Source organism: Trachurus japonicus, chromosome 9 (genome assembly GCF_045865225.1).
Source record: "Trachurus japonicus isolate A0001 chromosome 9, Traja_1.0".
Lineage (NCBI taxonomy): Eukaryota > Metazoa > Chordata > Actinopteri > Carangiformes > Carangidae > Trachurus > Trachurus japonicus.
This window is the reverse complement of record NC_140915.1, coordinates 24,445,174-24,467,954: the sequence shown is the minus strand read 5'-3', so window position 1 is coordinate 24,467,954 and position 22,781 is coordinate 24,445,174. Positions and strand designations below refer to the sequence as shown.

Here is a 22,781-nt window from a genome sequence, read left to right as displayed (position 1 = left end):
AATAATGTATTTGACACATGTCATGTTGTCATTAATTAGCATGTGGGATTAACTGATGTTCTTTTATTATGCTTTTATGCTGTGATATCTTTTCTTCTTTGAGAATAATTTTTATTTTAGCTAATAGTTTAACTGATTATTTAATCATCATTTTGTTGTGCCAGCCTCATATCATTAGTACTGAATTAAAGGTACATTCAAATGCATTTAATCCAGAGAGACTGGATTAAATGGTCTAGCCCACAGGTCAGACGAGGCACTGTGGGTCAGTCCCGTACCTGCAGGGACGCAGCGCTCAGTCTGCCTCACTGCTTAACTCTCCGCAGACTGGCACATTTCACTATCTGAGCACCTTTCTTCACATCCACAGTATCGGGCTACATCGGGGGGGAGGGAGGGAGGGGGGTTGACGGCAGAAAAGGTGCGAGGATTGAGAAGAGGTGGGATGACAGGAGCAGAACATGAGGTTGAGGGAATATTAGTAAAGGAGAGAAAAGACAGAAAAACAGTAAAAATAAAAATAACAGAGGAGATGAAACAAAAATGTAAGAGACAAATTCATGAACGAAGAGGAAAGAGGGAGGGAGGGAGAAAGAAATTATGATAAACAGTCTAGCAAGGACATAAGAGATGGGCGACAGTTGAAGATAAGATGAAATCAGAAACATCTATAGTAGTTGGGAGAGTAGTCTCAAAAACATTGAATGACTGTAGAAAATATTTGGCCCAGCTCTGATTAAGAGAGTCCTGTAGGTTGGAGTGATACAGCACACAGTCACAGTTGTGGGGCTACAAACTTTAATGATGGCAAAAAGACAGAAGATTCACTCATTGAGAACTGATGGGGAGAGAATGGAAAATATAACCACTGCAAGGAGTCACAGTCAGTTCATTCAGTCACTGATGCGCCAGAAACAAACATATGAGATGGACGTGCAGCTTAGTGATGGCTAAAATGATGACACCCTGCTGATGAACTGAGTGAGCATTTCAACCGTAGCAATAACAGCACCAGAGCAAAGTGGTCTCATCTGTTCCCTTTTTGCATGCAGTATATTGACATAGACAGAAATACTTAGGTGGAGATTAATGTTACAGAGGGTCAGCATTCAAACAATTAACCAAACACACACCTCGCTCTGTCCTCTGTAGTGATTTAAGACTGACAAACAGTGAAACAGTGCTAAGTGTACACAAGCACAAACTGTGCTCTCTCGCCTGTCAGTACCTCATACTGAAGCTCATGCAGGTTAAGCTACTGTACAGTATAAGGACTGTTGGTGGAAACCATATAATGAGGTGAGACGTCCACTGCAGCACAGAGTCCGCTGTTTACTGTAAACTAGTAGCTACAACATGGTTTTCAAACAAACAAAGCCCCAGTCCGTTGCTCCCCCGCACCCTTTAGCTTACAACGGGAGCTTCAGGTGTTGCAACAAGAGAGCTGCCTGCAGATCAGAATCCCACCTTGCTGCTGTCCCGGCCCAGGATGGCGTAGTTCATGAATTGCTCAGCATCAACCTCCAGCTCGTTGCCGTCCTGCAGAGAACTCTCCATGCACACCTCCTGAACTCCCTCCTCACCTGAACCCTTCCCTCTGCGCACAACCTTACGCACAATCTATCACATACACACGACAGACGCACACAGGAGGTTGGGAGAGAGTGATGGGTGAGAGCAGAGAGTGGGAATAAGGATGTGAGACTGGTAAAATATATGAAGGAAAACGGCAATGAGAAAATAACTCTGTCTCTGAAAATAACTGTCTTGTGAGTTATTTTCTTGTGAGAAACAATGTCAAACCTATTGTTTTTTTTGGAAAATACATAGTGTAATAATATTGTGATGAATGCTGATGGGTGTAATGATGATTATTGGTTTAATAATCATTCTATGGGTAGATGCTGCGAGACTATCGTGACACGTTGACATAAGGAAAACAATGAATGGACATTGTAAGAATACAACACACAGACCTTTTTTGTGACGATGTTTCCATGTTCATCCGTGAACTGTTCCTCACTCACTTGCTCCCCGGGAAGATCTTCGACCTCATCGCCCTGTGGACAGAAAACATTTGTAATTGTATTTAAATCAACCACAAACTGCACTTTGTTTCTACTGTACTTGAAGGCACATTTTTAATGCTATAATGCTGAGTAAACTCAAGATGGTGAAAAGAAAATGAAGTGGGTAAATTATAGACCAACAGCAGTGATTGGAACGGCAGCAGTTAAAACAGTTGTCAGTGCGGTGTAATTACGCCCATGTCGTAAACCCATCCACTAATTGGAAACAGAGAAGCAGATGAGCGACAGATGGGCACGGGGATGTTTCTTAGTGACACTTATAATTACAGTTCATGAAGTTCATGACAATGCTGTTAGAGCCAGTAATAATTTGCAGTGAGTCCACACAGCTATTTATAAGCTCAAACAAATTCCTGCAGCCAAATGGGCACAAGGGTCGCTCCAGTCTGTGGATCTACTGAATAAAACTCCAAAAATTCACAAGTCATACCGGATTACTGCCACTGAGGGAGCTTCAGATATACATAGTCCAACAGAAAACTTTTATAGACCAAATTTGCTAAGCCCAAGACAGTCTATTTACATCTGTAACAGAAGAGTGTTACAAAGATTAGAACTATTAGAGGATTCATTATTATTATTGTATCTTTGGTTAATCCTCTTACCTCGCCCACTGAACTCCACTGCAGTAAAAACATTTACCCTTATTACCACAATCCTACCCTGCATCACTCCAGCATCCTTCAGCCTTTCACCAAACAACATTTTCCTCTTCCTCTTTCATTACTGTTTTCCTGCCAGTCAGATAACCCTCACTCCAAATCTCAGCTTGACTCTCCTTCGTCTCTCCTCATTGTACCTTTAGGATGACTCTGCGGCGGACAACTCTGGTGGTGACGTTCTCCTCTTCATCAGCCACTCCCTCGACCTCGCCGAGCTCACGGTCCAACTGAACGTGTACGTAGGTGAGCACGGACCTCAGCGAGCCGCTGGCTATGTGGAGGACGTTCTGACAGCTGATCACCAGGAAAGCCAGCAGCACAAAGCTGAAGAGGAGCTCGGTCACCAGGGCCCACATCGCGCCCTGCTATGCAAATCAACACAGCCTGTGCACGACAATGAACGACTTGGGCTTCACACCCCTCAGCCACTCAGTGACTTCTGTTTCCCCACGCAGCACCTCTCTAAGCCAAGAGAGGAGGTAATAACTTCAGTCCTTCAGGCTTCTTCTCACTGCTTCATTCACACCAGCTTAATGTCTTCTAGTTCATATCCGTCCTCCACAAGCCGGGGCGGGGGCCCTTTCCTCAGTTCCCTATTCCTTCTCCTTCACACTGTCGGGGCAGGAGTACCCACTCAATGACAAATCCAGGCATGAGCAACCTTGGGAGGCTTCTATTCCCACCTCTCTCTCTCTTTCTGACCATGTGACCTGTGGGCTTTAAATACCTCTGGCTACTCCAGTGTGACTCTGCATGCTGTGGTAAGAGCACCATAAGACACTTGCATTCTGACTTCTCTGTAGCTGTGACAACTTGTAAAATATTTCCCACTCCCAATAATCCACCCAGCCTCAAAATCCACCAAAACCCTATGCAGACATAACTGTGCAGCACGCACAGCATCAAAATAAAGCCAAGCCAAGGCTCCTTAATCACCTTAATGAACCAGTGTAAAGCCCACAAAGGCCCTAAACGCACCACTCTATTTTAGCTCTCACACAGTTTCATGGCAGAGATTGTCCTTTACAGTGTGATGTGTGATGTGGCTGGGTTGTGCCAGAAAGTTAACACATGGGAATGACTGGGGTGGGGATAATGTAACATGAGTGGGACAGTGAGAATGTTTGCTATATTTGGCTGGACATGCTGTTTGTGCCCTTCTTGGGCCCTAGACACTGTGTTTGTGTGTGTCAGTGTTTGTTTTTATTGTCTGGTTGGCTAAAAGGTCTCTCATGAACAATATAAAGCTCTCATACTGTAGGTGGAGCAGTTAGTAACAAAATGCATCAGATTTTTGGTGCTTGGCTGTTGTTTGAACGACATAATGATCAATCTACTGCATCTGACAAGCTCATTTCTCTGCTAGAGGCAGTACAAATATTCCTCTTGTTTTGCATAGGAGGAACACCACACTCACCTGTCCCTTCAGACGCATGTCGTCCCAGGCCCTCAGCTCTGGTACCCGGTGTGGGAAGCCCAGACCTTTTTCGAATGGCTGGGTGCCTCTGAAGTGTCCTCGCAAGATCTCAGAGTGCCCCATGTCCCGTACAGGCTGAAGCAAGGCCTCCTGGGACATACGGGACTGGTCCCCTTCCACAGCGTTACGTACTGATGACATCATGGTGTCCACGGCCTGCCTGGGCTTGGGCTGGTTGCCCACCCAGCCCTGAGTAGGGTCAGTGACAGGGATCCACCCTGGGCCTGTCTGTTCCTGCAGATAGGAAAGGAAAGAGCCTCCGCCACCTCCGTTTCCACCATTACCTGACCTGTAAGGAGAGAGCAGAACAATGGGGACGTGGTGCGTGCACGGTGTGTGACACCACAACTGTCATAACCTGCTTGGCGATCACTTCCTCTTCATGGAATTTTTGAAACACCTCCAGTGACTGACATTTGCTGACATTTGCTGACATACGATAAGGTTAAACAGCCGACAATCGCAGATTTAATGTTTGTATATTGAATCTTTGTGCTGTCACCTGAGAGGCAGACGGAGGGCTGACTCACCTGTCTCCATTTCGATCTGCAACGCAGCTCAGACCAGGTGACTCACTCAGCCGAGCATACACCCTTTGCTGTCCTGCAACAAGAGAAAGCCCTTCCTCTGAGCCCGTCCCTCCTCCTCCTCCTCCTCCTCCACCTCCTCCTCCTCCTCCTCCAGCTCCGTCACCACCAGTCGTACTGGTGACCGCCGATACCTCCGAACTTGCCTCTGACCCCTGACCATTGTTCAGCCCGTTAAGATTGATCCCAGCAATGGTGCCCCCAAGCGAGGCCGGCGTGGCGGTGCTGAGTGAGTCAACGCCCATCTCTGAATCGTCTTCAGGCAGCTCAATGGAGCCACTCAGCACCCCACCCCCTCCACTGGCCGCGCTGGCCTGACTGGCCGGCCGACCCAGGCTTCCGTAGGGCAGCCCCAGCAGACCTTCTGAGTCGTCAGCATTGCTGCACTCCAGCGAGGAGTCCTCCACAGGCACCAGGGAGGGGCTGTTGCCTGAGGGCCACACCTGCACATCAGACATCTCCATGAGGGTGTCTTCTTCTGTGGTGGCAATTGGTGCACAGTCCAGACTGGAGACTTCCTGCCAGTATGGCTCAGCACCCAGCGGGGAGGGCAGGCTGTACTGCATGGAGGCCGGTGAGAGAAGCTCTTCCTGCGCGAGCCCATAACCTGGAGCGAGACAGAGAGAGGCACACTGACACCCGGCCCCCCACCTCGCTCCCCACCTCAACCCCACAGCACCGGGAACCCGGGAGGGGGTAAGTACCCCTGCCCAGGAGCTGGGCATCTAGGGGAGGAGTAGAGGAGGCTGAAGGGACAAATGGGAGAAAAGTGGGGAGGGAGAAAAAGGGGGAGGGCCAAGACAATAGGAGCTAGAATAAAGGTGCAAGGAGCTTAGGACAAGAGAGCAAGGGCAACTTTTAGAAGTGGGATTGTCAAGCTCGATCAGCCAGCGCTGACGGTGAGAGCAGCAGCGGCAGCAGCAGCAGACACAGCCAGATGGACCGAGAGACTGAGACTGAGGTTCGAACCCAGCAGTGACTGATGCTGCTCTGCTGGCTGCCACCTGCGGGGAGACGGACAGGAATTACTGCCTCTGGGACACTCACATGTCCAACAGTGACGAACACTTTGTCACGCATACACATGCCATTACACACACTCTCTCACTCTCTATCTCATACCATCACACACACACATACACTCACACTCTTTTATGCATGCATTCAAATCCGCTCAAAAACAGGCAGGATAATATTGTTGTCAGGCTGGATAGCATGCATGCAGGCAATCTCATTCTCTCCTCACACGTTCACACTGCAGCTCTCACCACATACTGGAGCTCGCTGCTCTCCCATTAACACATATTGTTGTAATGCATTCAATAAAACACAGCTACACTTAGATGGCAGTTAAATAGAAACACCTGACAAAAACTATTGCAATCTAATACAACTGTGGTGTGATAAATCCTCCTTGAGCAAGGTTGTAAGTTCATTTTGTGTTGAAACTGTTAAAGTATTGATTCAACTGTGTGATCATTTGGGAGGATGCCGTTTTTACTGCTGTTGAATGGTATTATGTTACACAGTGTTTGCTGTGTCCATCCCCATTATAAGCTTTATGAAAGGAGGATTTAGTGCAGGGCTGTTGTATTAGGCTACATTAGTTTGAGCAAGGTGTACCTGATTAACTGCCAATAAAGTGTATATGAGCATATAACTTATAGTATTGCTAATAAATATGCAAATTTATATACAAAATAGATGATTTTCCTTCTGTTTGAAAAAGCCACATGGTTGCTGCCTCAAACATTTATTTGAAATGCTATTTGAGGTGAAGTTGTATCAATTGGAAACACTGAAAACCATGAATACACTGTGGACTCAGGTCACTCCTACAACTGTTTTCTTGGACACCCTCTGCAACAATATCTTTTCTTATTTGTAACAACGTTACAGCAGCAGGAATAGTTTCCTCGTCAAGACAATAACTGTATATTGCACAAAAAGATCCGGTTGTGTTTCTACTCTCATTATCGGTCTACTGAAATAATCATCCACGAACAACATGCAAATTACATGAATAGATTATGTGAACATTGTGATGGATGACAATGTAGGCAAAGCAAAGTGTGAGTGTTACAATTACTGTAAGACTACACGACCTAGACCAGGAGGATGACACAGGAGATATGTTGCAGGCCAAGATCAAGAAGAGAAGATACATTGTTAGAGAGGGAAAGAGAGAGAGAGAGAGAGAGAGAGAGAGAGAGAGAGAGAGACTGTATGTGTACACTGTGTTGTAATGAGAGAACGGTTGTGCAGGGTGTAACTTGATTCATGGCTGGCTGTACTGCAGTTGAGTTCTGCTGAGAGTGCAGGAGATATTTGTGACACCAAGCAACCAAACAGACCTCTTGTCCTACTTTCTGTTCTCTCTTTCAGCCTCTCAGCTGCTGTCATTTTCTATCATGGCTATGACTCATAAATACTGTATTTGCAAAGAATGTTGTCTTATGACGTTAAAAGTGCTAAGAAAATAGACAACAATCATGTAAAATCAGCAATAATGAAATTTAGACATTTTACTTAACTACCAGAAAACATAACATATTGTGTTAAATATAACTTTATTATAATTGCTCATTTATTTGGGTGAGGATGTTTTCATTTAAAGCTTTGGAGTCCAATTCACAAAAGCTTGTATCCCAGTGTACTGAATCTGCCAGTACACTGTGAGCTTACAGTAATATGAGCAATATAAGCTGCGGAAATACAATACAATTATAGCTTTAGTAATACCATAACAGCAAATTTAGAATCCACCTGGAATCACCTGACCACCTATTTACCATTTACCATCAGTGTAGATATGGATTAGTCTGAGTCATGACTGTGGCAAAATGATGAATGACCCTTCCTGTTTTCTCTCTCCATGCTAGTAGAATGAGGCAGTGGTGATAAAAGAAAAAAGAAAGAAAAGAGAGAAATTTGGGTAAGGGAAAGTGTGAAATATGAGACATGGCCGTGATTGCCTGACCCACCGTGATTGAAAGACACAAACACAGAAATACAAAGCGGTGACACCCAAGTGAAAACGCATGTAAAAGAGAAGTGCTAATTTTGCCCGTACACTTGAACACTGGTACACTGGGCACAGGTGTATGGAAGACACAAAACACACTTAAAACTTAAAACATATATAAAGACGTTCACACATACACTCACACAGAGAGATTGATGATTCACATTGCACAATAAGCACACTTACATATCAGACTGACCCTTGTACAACACTTACAAAGACATTAAAACATACTGTGTTTCATACAAAATAACCCATCAGATGGACACAGTTTATGTAGAAAACAACCACAACATTCATACATGAACAGAGCAGACACAAGTCAGTTCACAAAAAAGGTTTGTGTGCCTTTTTGTTTTTTTGTTTTTTTACCCCCCATAGGACAGATCACTAAGGGGGGACGGAGACAGAGTCTACTATCAGTATGCATGCCATGCAAAGACACATGTCTGTCAGTTTAGCAGCATTAGGTGCCAGTGCAATGTCAGAGTTGTCATCTCCAACAAGCCATTGTTACTCCTGCCCTTCATCCCAGTGTCTCCATGCAAACACAGGGGGGATGAGCGATGAAAGTCAGCCTTCATGCACATGCAGTCAGGCAGGAGGGCAAGGAAAGAAGGGATGGGATAAAGAGGGGAAAGGACAGAGTGGGGAAATAGAAAAGGGCAGTAAGAGAGAAAGAGGAATATAAAATAGGTGATGAACACAGACAGAAACAGTGAGAGAGAGCGAGGGTCACCTCCCCCCTCCCAGTGGGTGCTGAGTACACAGTCTGTGTGAGGGTTATTGGTCACAGAGCGGACACTTAAAAAAGGTGGGGTTTTCAAAAATACGAAAAAATAAAGAAAAATGCACGACTAGGCGCGAAAAAATAAAATATAAAGATGTGGTTCAGAGGTCAACATGAGGTCGGCATGAGGTCAGAGTTCGGAGAGGAGTGAGAAGGAGGAAGAGTAGGGCGGCTAGGCTGCAGATGACATGTCCAGAAAAACACAGAAAGAGGGACAGATTCACAGGGAATGAGAACAGGGCTCCCAAAAGGACATTCGGTGCACCAACATTAGCCCTTAAGAGATTCAGACTATCCCCATGCAACCACAGGCAGAGCATTAAATGTCTCCTTAAAAAAAATGTCTGTGAAAAGGGATCTTTCAGTGTATTTTCTATTCTCTAACCTGGAAATGATCTTGAGTTTGCTTACCTATAGTACAGGGGCATTAGAACTATGAAGAAAAACTGATAAGTATAATACTACAGACATCACTCTCACAATAGAAGGAAAGACAGGTAAAGATAGAGACAGAGTAAAGCCCGCATGATGACCTGCACTAGCCAATATTCTTGATGCTTTTTCTGAAAAGCCTCATTAAAAAAAGAAAAGAAAAGAAAAAAAAGCTATTTCACTGATGATAAGAAATGGCTTGTTTTGCATGGAAGACTGAACCTGACTGAACTTAAATTAATATTTTGACATTTTTGGAAATATGCATATTCCCTTTCATTGCAAAGAGTTACATGAAAAGTTGGTCGTCTTTATGGTAAATATGAAGCTACTACTGGCAGTCAGTTAACTTAGCTTAGCTAAAACTTAAGTGTAAAAATTACAATGGTTTAATGGAGTTTATGTGCTGCACTATTTAATATTTCTTGCCAGGAGTACTTCTTGCCAGGAAACCCCTTAAGCCTCCAGGAAGGTAGGCCTACTATCCTGCACCTGGCAAAAAGAGAGCTTGAACAGAGCTAGGCTAGCTGTTCCCTGTTGTTTTCAATATTTTTTGCTAAGCTGAGCTAACTAGCTGCTGGCCGTTGCTTCATATTTAACAGAGACATTTAGCAAGAGAGCAAAATAGCATGTTTCCAAAATATATCATCCTATTCCTTTAATATGCAATGAGTAAATGAATAACGTCATCTGTGGAACAAACTGAAAAGTAAATTCATTCAAAATTCATATCTTATTAAAATAACTATTATGACTTATTATGGTGAGTTATTTCAATTTCTTTGAATATGTATAGATGTTTTTTTTTACCCAGTCTTAACTTTTTTTTTTTCAGTTTAATGGTCCATTTTACTCATTGACTCATTTTATTTTCTTTGCCTTAAAAAGTCAGGCATGGTGTTCCACCCTGTACACACACTGAGTAGGAACAATAAGGAAAAACCCCGTTACCCCGGAAAAACCCTGTTACAGTGATCATTGTGAAATAAGCAGAAGACATAATATCCACGTATTCAAAGTGCCATCACGTTTTCACGCAGAAGGTCAAAGCAGGAATGAATGGCCTTTGGGAGGCGAGTAGCCAGACAGAAAGACAGACAACACAGATAAACGGTTATCAGATTCACTGCAGCTGTGATCTGAACGTCTCCCTTTTCACCCTTTGACCCTCATGGTCATATCTGTATGCATTGTTACATCTCTGATTATTGCTCCAGTTTTCACAGAGAGGACCTGTCACCTGGCGGACTGACTCATCGCCTGCACGGGACACGGAGCGGAAAAGCCAGTCCAGTAAGGAGGGAGTGGGGGTGGGGGGTGGGCTCACACCAGTCCAGAGGTGAAAATGGAGTCAATAAGATGTAGGTTATGCATGTGTGAGGGAAACCATGAGTAAAGGAGTAAAAGACTGAGGACTGACAGTTGATAAGAAGGGCAGCTATACTACGCTATACTTATCATAGATGTGGACTGATCATGTATGACAAGGCATTGTTTCATTAACAAAATATCCAAGCTAAAATGTTGTCCATCTAAATAAAAAACTGTGTATGGAAATACGATAAGCTGACTGATCTGTACACAAAATGAACATAGCTCTTTACCACAACAAAACATCAATAAAACTATCGCGATAGAAGAGTTTATTTATCTCAGTTACACCAGTAAGTGTTTTCTTTTTCAGATTCTGGAGCTGCAGCAAAAACACTGACCCCCAAGCATTCACCATTGCATAAATTCAACATAGTTGTCTTTATATTTCATTATTTCTCTACTACCTTTCACCACAGTTTATAGATACAGAATAAAATTAGGCACTACAGAGTTTGTAGTACAGTAGGAGTGTCCTGAGTCCCTCTGTATGTTGCTGGGGTAAAGTCCTGCAAAGGTTTGACGTTTGTGGCAGCTTTCATACACAACAGCATCATGGGGAATAAAATAAGAAAGACATGGGGACACTATGGAGGAATCAGAGGGTCACAAACTTCACTTTACCTTCAGCGGATTTTAGGCAAAGGGGATGTACGTATATTTATTGAAAAGTGGTTCAGGGTTGAGGCAAAACGGGACACTGGGAAGGGGCTGCATTGTGGGATCTGGGGGGAGGGGTGGGGGTGGGCGGCTTACCATTGGTCATACCAGGGGAAAGGTGTTCTCTCTCGTTGTGTCGGCGTCTGCTCATGTCACGGGAGCCTTGTCTCGCAGGCTGAGGCGGCTGGCCCTCCAACATGCTGACGATGTCCATGCGGTCGATGCTCTTCAGAGCCGTGTACAAGCTCTCCACTGCAGCCAAGACGCATGATGGAGACACACATGTGGACGAGGAAAGAGGAGAATTGGGAGGTTCCCAGGACAACCAGAAATGCTGTTACAACACCAACCTGATTGGTTTGACTGGATTAAAATGCAGAAACACAAAGGATATGAAGGAGTGATATCATATACTCACTCTTGGCCCTCTTGCCTTCACGTGTGGCCCACAGGTTGAGCAGGGCAGAGCTCTGCTCCAGCAGGGAGTTGGGATTCTCCACGCGGATCTTATTGATGTCATCCACGCTGAGCTGAAGCTCACGTGCCAACTCTGATAAGAAAATGAGATGGAAAAGATCGAGTAGGCAAGGAAAATATTTATATCATTAGATGATGAGTCATGCTCTTGTAGCAGACACGATCTTGCTCTCGAAATGGCACACTGCTTCATAGTAGCTCAAAACTGAAGAGGAGGAAGATTCAGTCTGTAAAATAGCTACGGCTCTTGCCAGGAAAAATAATTAGTTTCAATGGCTGGTTGCCATGCTATAACTTCATTTTATCAGCTACATGCTAGGCAGGCTTATCAGACATATGGTGAACATGGACCGCTCACAACACATGAAACAGATTCCATATACTGGATATTAGCAGATAATATTAGTATATAATACATTAGTATTAATGCAGATATTTATTTAGGCATTACCAGCCCAGCTCAGTCCCAACTGTTCTGCAATCACTGCCATTTTCAGCTCTGTCCTCTCCATGGCGCTCAATGATGCTGCGGATATCAGAGCACAACTGAAGCTATAACATCTGAGTCCATCAAATGTAAAGTTGAGATTATCCCTACAATGCAACACTCATGAATTCTGTGTATGGTAGTCCTGAGGATGAAGTATTAGGATGGAAATAACTATAAGCGAGAGATAGTCTCATACCCATTGCAGGCTCATTTAGGGCACTGTATCTTTCTCTCAAAGCCAGTGGGGTCAGAGTTCTCCTCCGGTCTTCACTGCCAACAATCTGCCAGTGACAAACAAACAACACTGAAGACAGACGTCTCATGGAAGACAAACTGGGAATAAATACACCTGGTGTGTCGTGTCAATATAAGCTGACTTTGGAAGCTTTACCTTGATACATGGAGGCATGGTAATGTTGAGGTTACAGAGCACATGTTGGCTGTCCTCATACTTGGTAGACTTACGCAGGAAAGACAAAAATCCAGTGGGCTCTTTACTGCTGTCTCTCACCTGAGACACACAGAGACAATGACGTGTTTACAGTGGAGACACATAACTGTGAGCAACAGCATATTTTAATAAGAGAAGACTTGACATAGAAAACCAAATGATGGGGCACTGTATAGCTCAGTGGGTTGAGCAGGTGCCCCATATACAGAGGCTAGAGTCCTCTCTGCAGTGGCCCTAGTTCGATTCATCCAGCAGCCCATTGCTGCATGTCATTACCCTCTCTCTGTCTCCCCACTTCCTGTCTATCTCAACTATCTCAACAATAAAAGGCAAAAAATCCCCAAAATACTTAAAAAAACACAACAAAAATAGAAAACAAATGATAATACCTTAACAGAGACAGGGAGTCGGTTATCTCTGAAGGCCTGGAAGCTGAAGCAGCGAGGCTGCTGGGTGGCTTTCCTCACTGGCACAAGATTTCCTGAACACTCCAGGTGAAGGGGCATTCCCTCCATCACCTGCAAGGGGAGACATAGGTGTCACTGCCTCTATCCCCTGTTAACATCTTCTACAAACTTTAACTAACTTCAGTTCACAGGCACCACAGACCTCTATGTCTCTGCTGCGAGCCACCTCTGTGAAGTTCTCATGTTGTTCCAGGGTTTTATCCATCTTGTCGTCGGTCATGCAGTAGCAACGCAGACGGCCCTCGCGGAGCTCATTCATCTTTGCAAACACCACGAACTTGGCCATGTAGGGCACGGCTGACAGCTCTCTGTACAGCAGGTTGGCAAAGGAGACGGCCTCAGCTGTCCGGGGACAGTCTGCGAGCCAGAACCTGGAAGAAAATATTAATGACTTGTAATCACAGTACTGTGCATAAATCACAGTTGAGTTGATGGCTAGAATAAATATTGAAGTCATTTTATGGTATGATGGTTGATATATTGTATATGTTGTGTTGAACTCACCGTGCTGACACATTGGTTGTGAAACTGGCGCAGTCACTAGCATACATAAGCTTGGTTGTGCCAGTGATGTCCTCCCATTGGGCAGGAGCGGTGCCACCTGGGAATCAGGCAGGATGAGAAAGGCCAAACTGATTAATCTAGCTTCAGCAGGGGTCATAAAGAAGAAGTCTCATGGGGCAGTGCACAAAGTAAGAAAAAATAAACTTTTGTTGTCCAACTCTGGCACTGCAAACCAGAAATGTTGCCTTATAATTTCTTATGTAACATACACACACACACACACACACACACACACACACACACACACACACACACACACACACACACACACACACACACACACACACACACACACACACACACACACACACACACACACACACACACACACACACACACACAGGCATCCATGGCATGCAGTACCTATGACAGAGCAAAGCAGACGCAGACTGGTGGTGTCACCCTCCCCGGAGTCTCGAGGGCTATCCCTCCAGGACGGGGGCAGGGGTATACGCAGGCCGATGGGTCGGTGAAATTTGCGCCGTCGAGGCTCCACAGTGACAACGGGGCTAAAGTTTGCCTGGTTACCCAGCAGCTTTGCAACCAGCTCATCTGGAACTGGCTGAGCCTGAGTTTGAGAGTAAATGATAGAGAAAAGGGGATAGGTAACATGGGCACAAGTTTGATGATGTGGTAGAAAGACGGGGAGAAGTTAAAATAAAGCGGGTTGTTTTTTAAATAAAAAGATGTTGGGAAAACAGAATAGGAGCGAGATAATGGGAAGTTGATGATGAGGTAGATGGCAATGAATAAGCAAAAAGGGTCAGAGAGGACAACCAAATAGGGGAAATAAAAGATGAAGAGAAAGAGAGAGAGAATCCCACAGTGAATAAAATACCTCATGTTTTTAAAAATACATTTGGAAAGACAATTGCAACACAAATTGGTTTTAGGACTTAATAATTTCTTTTTTATTGTGAAAAGTAACAATGTGTTAACAAGAGGCGTTTACAATCATTAATACAAAAAGGATATCAAAGAAAAAGGCTGTGTGGTTTTCATTCATGACATGATTACTACAGCAACAATTTAGTGAAATAGATTTGCTCCTGAAAAAGATGAAATTGTTAAAATAAATCTGTACAAGAAAATACATAAAATTAAATCCATGTCTATTTTACTTACATTCAGTTAGATTTACTATTTTCATCTTAGAGGTTACGATATGTGTGGTTTAGTTAGTTTCAAAGAAATATATAGCTTGTTATAAATTCATTCATTCATTCATTCATTTGTCTAAAAGACAGGTGTTGAACCAAACACACAGCGTAAGGTCCATTAATACTGCATCATACTGTCATTTTGGTTCACTAAATTATATTCTAATATCTGATTATAATTCAGAAGTTGCTGACCTACATATTTAAAGTAAATAAGTTTATTTAAAAAAGGAGTAAATGAAATCAGTTTCAAAGTGGAATTCTAAACAGAAGGTATGTTTAACCTGACAAAATGAAATCACATGCAAATGAAACTTTGACATGCCAAATCTGAAAAAAATAAGGCATATTTATACAACAAAGATGTGCACACTGAAAAAATGAAGGCAGAAATAGATATCATGTAATATATGATGTAATCATATGATTTAATGTGCTTTTTTTGTTTAGCAACCTACCAAATGTCTGAAATTATTAGAGACTGAAACTAGCAGAAGTGAAAAGTGTCACTGTGCCAAAATAAATAAAATCTTATGGTTGATGATTGGATTGTTGACTTAGTGAGTGCAATCTGCAATTTAACAATATTAAGATATGTTTTGAACTTACAGCAAACACTCCAAAGAAATGGGAGCATTACTTCCTTGATTTCAAAATTTCATTTTGAAACGGCCTGTCAGGGTGGATGCTTGTTTAATCTGATTTGACTGGAGAAAGATTGTTGAAAAGTTCATACTGTAGGATCCTAAATATGTTGTCTTTATTTACTGTATAACTAAGTGTGGTAAAGTGTGCTAAAAACAATTTATCTTGTCTTTGGTGTGTATGTTTGAGGAAACCTCACTTGAGAAGGGTATAGTGTAAACAAAAACAGACCAAGAGCTTCAATAAACAGTGATATGACTACAAGTAAAAAAGGTCTGAAGCTCAGGTGCTCAGGTGCATCCCTATTTATGTGGGGAAACACTTCTGTGTTTCAAAAATTAAGGTCTCTTTTCAGACATTCATGATACCAAAATCACTGGACAAAGAGTATAAACTCAAACACAGTCTTTCCTGGCTCCACCAAGAATGCATACGCTTTTCCATCAAGTAATATTTGACTAGGTATATCAAATTCATGTGTTAAATAGACTAAAAACAGGGGTTCGCCAGTGACATAAATACATTAGTAAGAATGACATCAAGATGATATGGAAGATCAAACAATAACATATCAGCACTCAATGATCAGTCCACAGTTGTGTAAAGGTGCCAAGTGCATGCACTGTGTGAAATAAAAGGCAAAACATGTCCTAAGATATGAAAAGCAAAATAAACAAACAGAAAGAGGAAACTAAAACCAGGGAAACTTGGCACACGTGCTGATATGATCAGGTCATTCCAAGATTAATCAAAAGACATCCAACATGCTTTTTTCAGGCAACACAGGCATTAACGATTCTGTCTCTCCTCTCCTTCCTTCTCCTCATCGTCCCATCTCACCTGCAGCCCCAGGCGGACTCGTTTGGTGACTGCCGTCTCAGGAAATGAGGCCTGGACCAACGGCACCAGTTTACTTGTCAGTGAACCTCCCTCCGGACCAATCAGGTCACTCTCTTGCTGGACGCGTGATACAACAGCAAAGTAAAGGGGGAAGTCGGTAGAGATGATACGACGGATTCGCTTCTTCCCAAGTTCCTCTTGACTTTCTAAGTCTGAGCAGAGGAGAGGAGGTTAAATGAAACCACTGACCGACAGTTATTGAGTGTCTGAGAGTCTGTAATCAAGCATGACACATGTAAACTCTTACCCTCATCCATCCCATTCAGGATTGTTTCCAACACCTCGTCGCCATAGCGATTGCGATGTTCTTTCCAGACTGAGCCGTTCTCACTCCTCAGCACCACGAGCTCCCGGTCACCACGACCCAGAGCAGCAAAGTGCGGGATCTCCACTATCACTGGTCTGAACAACACAACACAAATGAAATGACACATGAATATATATATTTTTTTATGGGGGTAGTAGAAGGCTAACTTAAATTTAATAATCTTTATTTTAAAGCAGAAGTAAGCGGAATATTTGTGTTAATATAAGTCTTAAATAGTTATATCTTCCGACAGCAATCACTTATATAGAGTGTTTGGTCCGAAACACAGGTCTGTCAGTCACTCTGCTCTGCTGTAAGCCGAGGAGAAAACTTTCCTTGTATCCTACAACCTTTATCCAATGAGGAGAGAGAACGGCATAAAGGGGCGGTCCTCTCTGTGTGTGCAGCCAAGGGATGCGCGTGAATGTGGTGACGTAGGGACGAGGGCGAGGACTGCTAACTCTAAAGCGTAAAGTGTTACACAGTGGCTTCCTCACCCCAGGAACTGCATGCCAGCTGGACCCAAGGAGATGATCCTGCTGGCCAGCCCCTCTCCCTCCACCAGAGGAGGGGGGCTGGTCAACTTCTGTGGCTTCACCAGGCGGCAGGTGATGCGTGTGGGGGCTGCACAGGTCCGTGGAGGTATGATAACACGCAGACCGTTATGTCTGCTGCCTCGCATAGAGCCACCACGAGCATCCACCATAAAACTGACCAGGAACCTGCCATTGGACAAGGATTTTGATTATTAGCTGCCAGACAATATATTAAACTTAAAGTGAAATAAAAAGTTTTCTTCTGTGTTATCACTTAGCTGACCCTGTGTGTATGGGACTGGCAACTGGGCTGACATTGTCTGAAGTCTCAGTGGCTGGGCTGCTGGGAATCAGCGAGTCCTCATCGTATTCTTTGGGCAGTGGAAGAGGAGTGTGTTGCTACAACAAACAGAAAAAAAAAACTATTATTACATCATCACCTGTTTATGCAGAGGATTTGGGCTCTGATGAAAAAGTATGTCTAGGCTATGTACTTATTTTTATACAACTTTTATTATTTAATTTTTTTTATCGGGCATAATGGAGGAAATACACCATAAAAATTCAAAAGTGATTCTCATTTACATTTAGTTACACAGTCTCAAGTCAATCACTAGGGAGTATATATAATTTTAAAAGTTTTAACCAAAACTGTGAGTTTAGATAAAATATGTGCGGAATACATAACAACTAAATATCTATCCTCAGTTTGCATTATCTTCTCAAGCTGTTCTGTACAGTACCTGATCGATCACATGTTCTTTCAGGATAACAGTCTCTGGAGAGACACGGGGGATCCTGGGAATGGCTGGCGAGTAATTTCTGTTGTATGAAAAGAGAAAAAACACAAGTCAGACTAAAAAAGTTTCTCCATATCTCACCTCCTCCCAAGTGCTTCTCCCTGGTGTTCAGTGAGTGTCTATTGTGTAGCCCCCTCTATCCATCCACCTATTAGCTTGTGGCTACCAGCTTGGCTCTCTCCCCTATTCCCCCCCCCAGCCCCCCTTACGCTGTGCCCAGCCCTCTCTCGTACTCCAGTGATTTCTTGGGGGAGAGGAAATCGTCATCATGGTCTTTCATGTCATCCATCTTCATGTACCTGGCCCCTTCTGTCCCCAAGAGCTCCTCTCCTTCAGAGAACAACATGCCAAAGAGAGCGAACAGACCATGGTCAGGTTGGTGAAACAGCAAAAGAGAAAGAGAGAAAGAAAAGAACGAGATTGTTAACCAGGTGTTAGAGGGGTTAGATAACACGATAGCCCAGGATTTAGGTGATGGCTCTGTGGTTTAGGGGTTAGACTGGTGAAATGAGACATTAGTGACACTGACCTTACTGCTAGACTATGGGAAAAAAATGAAATGCAGCCACTTCTATAGCGCGACAGAAACACTTAAAATGGCATACAAGGACAGGAACAATAGAGTAGGTCACTATAATCAGTTGTAGTTTCAGTCTGCTGAGTCCGACACTTTTGATTCAGCACAGCTAAACATTACTACATCGAAACAAGAGAGGACACTTTATACATGTAGTGTGGAGTTTTCAAAAACCCATAAAAAGCTCAGTTAGCGACAGCAGCATTATAGATGTGCACAGAGCACAGTCTCTGGGGACAGCATGCATCAGCATAATCTCATTCCAGAAATTTGTTGTCTAGTGAATAAACAGTTATTGGACTGGAGGTTTTAGAGGTTTCCTCTGGCTCAGAGAGTGATGCATGAGGAGACTCGCTCTAAAACACGGGAAGGCAGAGACAATCACAACAGCACAGAGACACGACAACACACATGTGACAGGAGCACAAGCTGTTCCTTACTCTACTTTGAAAGCACAGGACACAGGACAGCACAGGACAGCACATCTTGATGTGAGCAGAGGTCTTGGTTACTTACCCCCAAAATCTCCCTGTAATTTTTCTAGATTTCTACTGCAACAAAAGCAGGTCTCCGCGGTGTGAATTAATTTGTGACCGTATCAGCACAGCTTGTGTGAGTGGGTGTCTGTATGCGCTGCAGAGCTAAAATGATGTCGTAGGTGTCATTACACTATGTTTGACTCAGTGAGTGCACTTCCCACAGGTTCATATGAGTCAGCCCGTGTCCTGCATATTCTCTGTCTCATGTGCCATGTGTGTGCCGCCACGTCGGGGTAGGCAAAGTGTTACTGTATGTGAGCCTGCACATCGGATATCCTGCCAGCATCACTTTAACATTCCGGATACGAGATGTATCTTTAAGATGGCAACTCAGCTACTTTCTATATTTAGAGCAACGGTGACAATCTGTCAGTTAAATTATCAGGGGACTAAAAATATAAAGTCCTCTGACATCATTGTCAGTGTTGTTGTTCACTTAAAAGTTCCACCTCCAATGTGTGATTCTGTTTGGCCACTAAGAGGCAGCAGGAACAAGATGGGAACTGTGAGGATATGTTATCACCTTTAACATGCTGATAAGGCAAATCTGTAAGCAAACACTTGTTTATTTACACGCCAGAGCAACACTAGGATTTATCTCTGTCCACTCTCCTTCTACTGTAGCTCTGCTTTTGTTTTCTACCAACCCCTAGTGGAGCCTATTTGACTGTTTAGCTAAAAGCTAATCTAACTGCTGACTGTGTTGACATGTTTGGTGCTACTGTAAAGAAAAGTTGGTTATTGTGGGTAAACTTTGAATATCCCTGGTTGTAAACTTCAGACATTAAAAGTTACACCTGTAGCTAATTGTAACTTTTTTTTAGCAACTTAGTGGCAGCAGAAACAAGCTGTGAACTGTGAGGTGATGCCAAAGATACTTTACTATGCTGCTTAACCGTCTTTTATAACCTTTAGGCTAATATGCCAAACTTGTTGGTGACATTGCTAGACTACGCTCACAAGCTAATTGCTAACTGTGTTTCTGTCGGCTGTTTGGTGCTGACAATGTTGCAGAAATTGGTTATTAGAGCATTAATCAGCTGCCTTTTGTGACTGAAATATTTCTGACAATAGAGAATGAACCAAAAACTGCATTTCAGAAAACCAAAACAATTAGCTGACTGTCAATCCACTGTCTTCCACTGTCAATAGCAAATGCCAAAAATAGCTATATAAACCTTTTTACTAAGCCACCATTCATCACAAATTAACGGCCCAACTAACACATGTAAGGAACACAATGTGCACAATGGAGACACTACTTTAGACATGTAAACAATGACTTCAGAGAGACACTGACACAATTCAACAGTGAAAGACAGACTAATGCTCACACAGCAGTTCTTGACCAAATATTCAATACATTTGGTTTGATATTTGCTCGATCCTATATATTTTAGGAGTGGTCTGCTCTGACTATGACTGTGAAAACAAATGCTGCTGTTATCACACAGAGGGGGAAAAAAACACCTGGAGAGTTAGAAGATGACGGTGTTATTGAGGGGACACATAAAGGTTACAGACATGGGTGCTATGGGTGCATGCCAATGAGAAACCAGAGCCACCATCACAGTGAGCGCCACTACAGAGGGAGCGAAAAAGAGAGGTAGGGAGATAAAGATGGAGAGAGTGAGCTTGAAATGGAGCCACACACTTTGCTAAAACGACCTATGAATGCCGCACAATAAGAGAAAGAGACATTCATACCTAATGTTAGCTGTGCAATTCCTAAAAAAGGGCATAAAAACAGGAATTGAAAAAAATAAATAAGGCGTAAAAGATTGCGTAATATTTGTGTGGACTTACAGTCCGTTGTTTCTTTCTGTTTTATTTGAGTAATAATAACTTTAATACTCTACCTTCATCCTCAGACACATCTAGTATCTCATCCACTGTTTCAGGGAAACTCATGCGATGTTTCTCTGTGGTCGTCTACAGGGCACAGAGGGAAGAGAAAATATCAGATACAACATAAAGAGAAAAAAGTTTTAAACTTGAATTTTTTAATAGTATTTCTAAACCTCTCACCATGGAAACCGTCTCTTCAGTGACAAGCTTCAAGACATCAATCACAGAAATGTAGCCCAACCTCTTAGCAATGGCGAGAGCTGAAGTACCATTCTAACAGAGAGAGGATCAGATTGATGAGATCACTGAAGATCAAACTTTTTCAATAAGTTTAATGGAGGGGATGGCATTATTCGTGCTCACTGTTGTGGTCTCGTTGGGCTGGGCTCCATGCTTCAGTAATAGTGTCACAATGTCTGTGTGTCCCTGCTGGGCCGCCTGGTGCAGAGGAGTGTATCCAAGCTAGAAGTGACAAATGACAAGAAAACACAAGCAATGTTCACGTGTCATCTTTGGCTCTGGGAACTTGCAATGGATTTTTTTCCCACATTTTTTACAGGCCACAAAAACAATACGTTGATAAGTTGAGCTGGGTTTCTGTGGCTTGAATTTCTAATTAGCTACAATACGCGCATTTATCATCATGAAAATTCACCAGTTTTAAACTGTTAATGGAGCTGTCCCTGTAAAGCAAATCATGTTTTAATATTACAGAGGGTCATACATCAGACTTCAGAGAGATGAAATACCCTCAGGCCAAAAGATCATTATATAAAACGGCCCATGTTAACAGCTACAGTCATGACCTAATTGTATTGACTGTTGAATGAGACAGGGAGAGTTGACACTCAGTGGCTCTGTGACTCATGCTCAGGCTAAATTTTGTTGTAGTTTCATCCAAAACCAGAGGGAGGCACTCACTCTTGTTTTGCTGTTGACATTGGCCTGTTGCTGCAGGAGGAACTTCACCATCTTGATGTTGCCATAGTGACACGCTACATGCAGAGGAGTGTAACCCATCTGAGAGGAGAGAGAAAAAGAGCAGAAAGTCCTCAACACAAAAAACATCAAAGTCGCATAACTTTTGTGTCTTAATGACCTTTTAATCTGACTACATTATGCAGATTTGATCCTATTTGGGGTTGAGTGTCTCATGAATATTACATCAACTGATGGGTCAAATTATTTCTGGAAAAACGGTGATGATAAAAATTGCATTCAGGCTGCAGTTTAGGAAAGACAGGACACAAATGCTTCCTGTGCACATACTGTAATGGGAAACAAAACAAAATAATCCTATAAAATGTCATAATAAATTCCAGTTTCAAGAGACCAACAACATATATTACTGTAGCTACCACTAATACATCTATCAAATGAAATAATCCTATATAATGTCAAATTTGGTTCATTTTTAAAGACATAGTTTGTGGTGCTGTTGAACTGACTTTATTACAGCAGTCTGCATAAAACTAAACTTAACTGTTGTCTTTATTAATATGGTACAACTCCATGTCAAAACACAGCTGTAAAACCAATGTAGCAGAGGTCTGAGTGATCTGAACCCCTCTAGGATCTGCCATGCATTGATGGTAACTTAAGCTTCTGCCATGAACTCATCAGGCTATTTTTATTTCCGATCTTAGACGCTATCTGCTACAGGACAAGTAGTTCCTACACCGAGGTTGTCAAGGTGTTGATAAAGAAACTCTGTAACTCTAGTGACACTCTCTTAAACCTGTGTCTGTTTCTTCTGTTTGTACGTGACTCGGCTCTTACCCGTGTGGCAGCATAGACTGAGGCTCCCTGTTTCACCAAGATATCAGCGATGCCAACATGTCCTTCCTGTGCCACGAGGTGGAGTGGGGTTAATCCACTCTGTAGGCAACAAAAGTGGAAGGACAAATAAATCACGGATACGCACAC

General features: G+C 43.0%; 1 protein-coding gene across 34 annotated transcripts in view; it reads right to left on the bottom strand.

Annotated features, from left to right (window-relative positions):
- The window catches only part of ank1a (ankyrin 1, erythrocytic a), a 95,904-nt gene that overhangs the window by 4,927 nt on the left and 68,196 nt on the right, over positions 1 to 22,781 (bottom strand). For 7 of the 34 annotated variants that reach the window (XM_085786775.1, XM_085786752.1, XM_085786759.1 and 4 more), the window contains 26 exons: positions 22,635 to 22,733; positions 21,777 to 21,875; positions 21,219 to 21,317; positions 21,036 to 21,128; positions 20,867 to 20,939; positions 20,715 to 20,735; positions 18,101 to 18,221; positions 17,835 to 17,913; positions 17,375 to 17,490; positions 17,053 to 17,277; positions 16,496 to 16,650; positions 16,189 to 16,400; positions 13,907 to 14,111; positions 13,484 to 13,580; positions 13,122 to 13,350; positions 12,902 to 13,030; positions 12,453 to 12,572; positions 12,258 to 12,342; positions 12,023 to 12,097; positions 11,513 to 11,644; positions 11,191 to 11,346; positions 4,760 to 5,423; positions 4,170 to 4,518; positions 1,977 to 2,060; positions 1,468 to 1,620; positions 279 to 377 (listed from right to left, as the gene is read on the bottom strand). In XM_085786775.1, coding sequence (XP_085642901.1) covers positions 306 to 377; positions 1,468 to 1,620; positions 1,977 to 2,060; positions 4,170 to 4,518; positions 4,760 to 5,423; positions 11,191 to 11,346; positions 11,513 to 11,644; positions 12,023 to 12,097; positions 12,258 to 12,342; positions 12,453 to 12,572; positions 12,902 to 13,030; positions 13,122 to 13,350; positions 13,484 to 13,580; positions 13,907 to 14,111; positions 16,189 to 16,400; positions 16,496 to 16,650; positions 17,053 to 17,277; positions 17,375 to 17,490; positions 17,835 to 17,913; positions 18,101 to 18,221; positions 20,715 to 20,735; positions 20,867 to 20,939; positions 21,036 to 21,128; positions 21,219 to 21,317; positions 21,777 to 21,875; positions 22,635 to 22,733 — 3,942 coding nt within the window. In that variant the 3' untranslated portion in view covers positions 279 to 305. Of the gene's footprint in view, positions 1 to 278; positions 378 to 781; positions 1,621 to 1,976; positions 2,061 to 2,889; positions 3,381 to 4,169; positions 4,519 to 4,759; positions 5,424 to 7,533; positions 8,420 to 8,788; positions 8,809 to 11,190; positions 11,347 to 11,512; positions 11,645 to 12,022; positions 12,098 to 12,257; positions 12,343 to 12,452; positions 12,573 to 12,901; positions 13,031 to 13,121; positions 13,351 to 13,483; positions 13,581 to 13,906; positions 14,112 to 16,188; positions 16,401 to 16,495; positions 16,651 to 17,052; positions 17,278 to 17,374; positions 17,491 to 17,834; positions 17,914 to 18,100; positions 18,222 to 20,714; positions 20,736 to 20,866; positions 20,940 to 21,035; positions 21,129 to 21,218; positions 21,318 to 21,776; positions 21,876 to 22,634; positions 22,734 to 22,781 lie in introns of those variants that run through there. The other 27 variants (XM_085786754.1, XM_085786763.1, XM_085786755.1 and 24 more) reach the window with 22 other exon arrangements.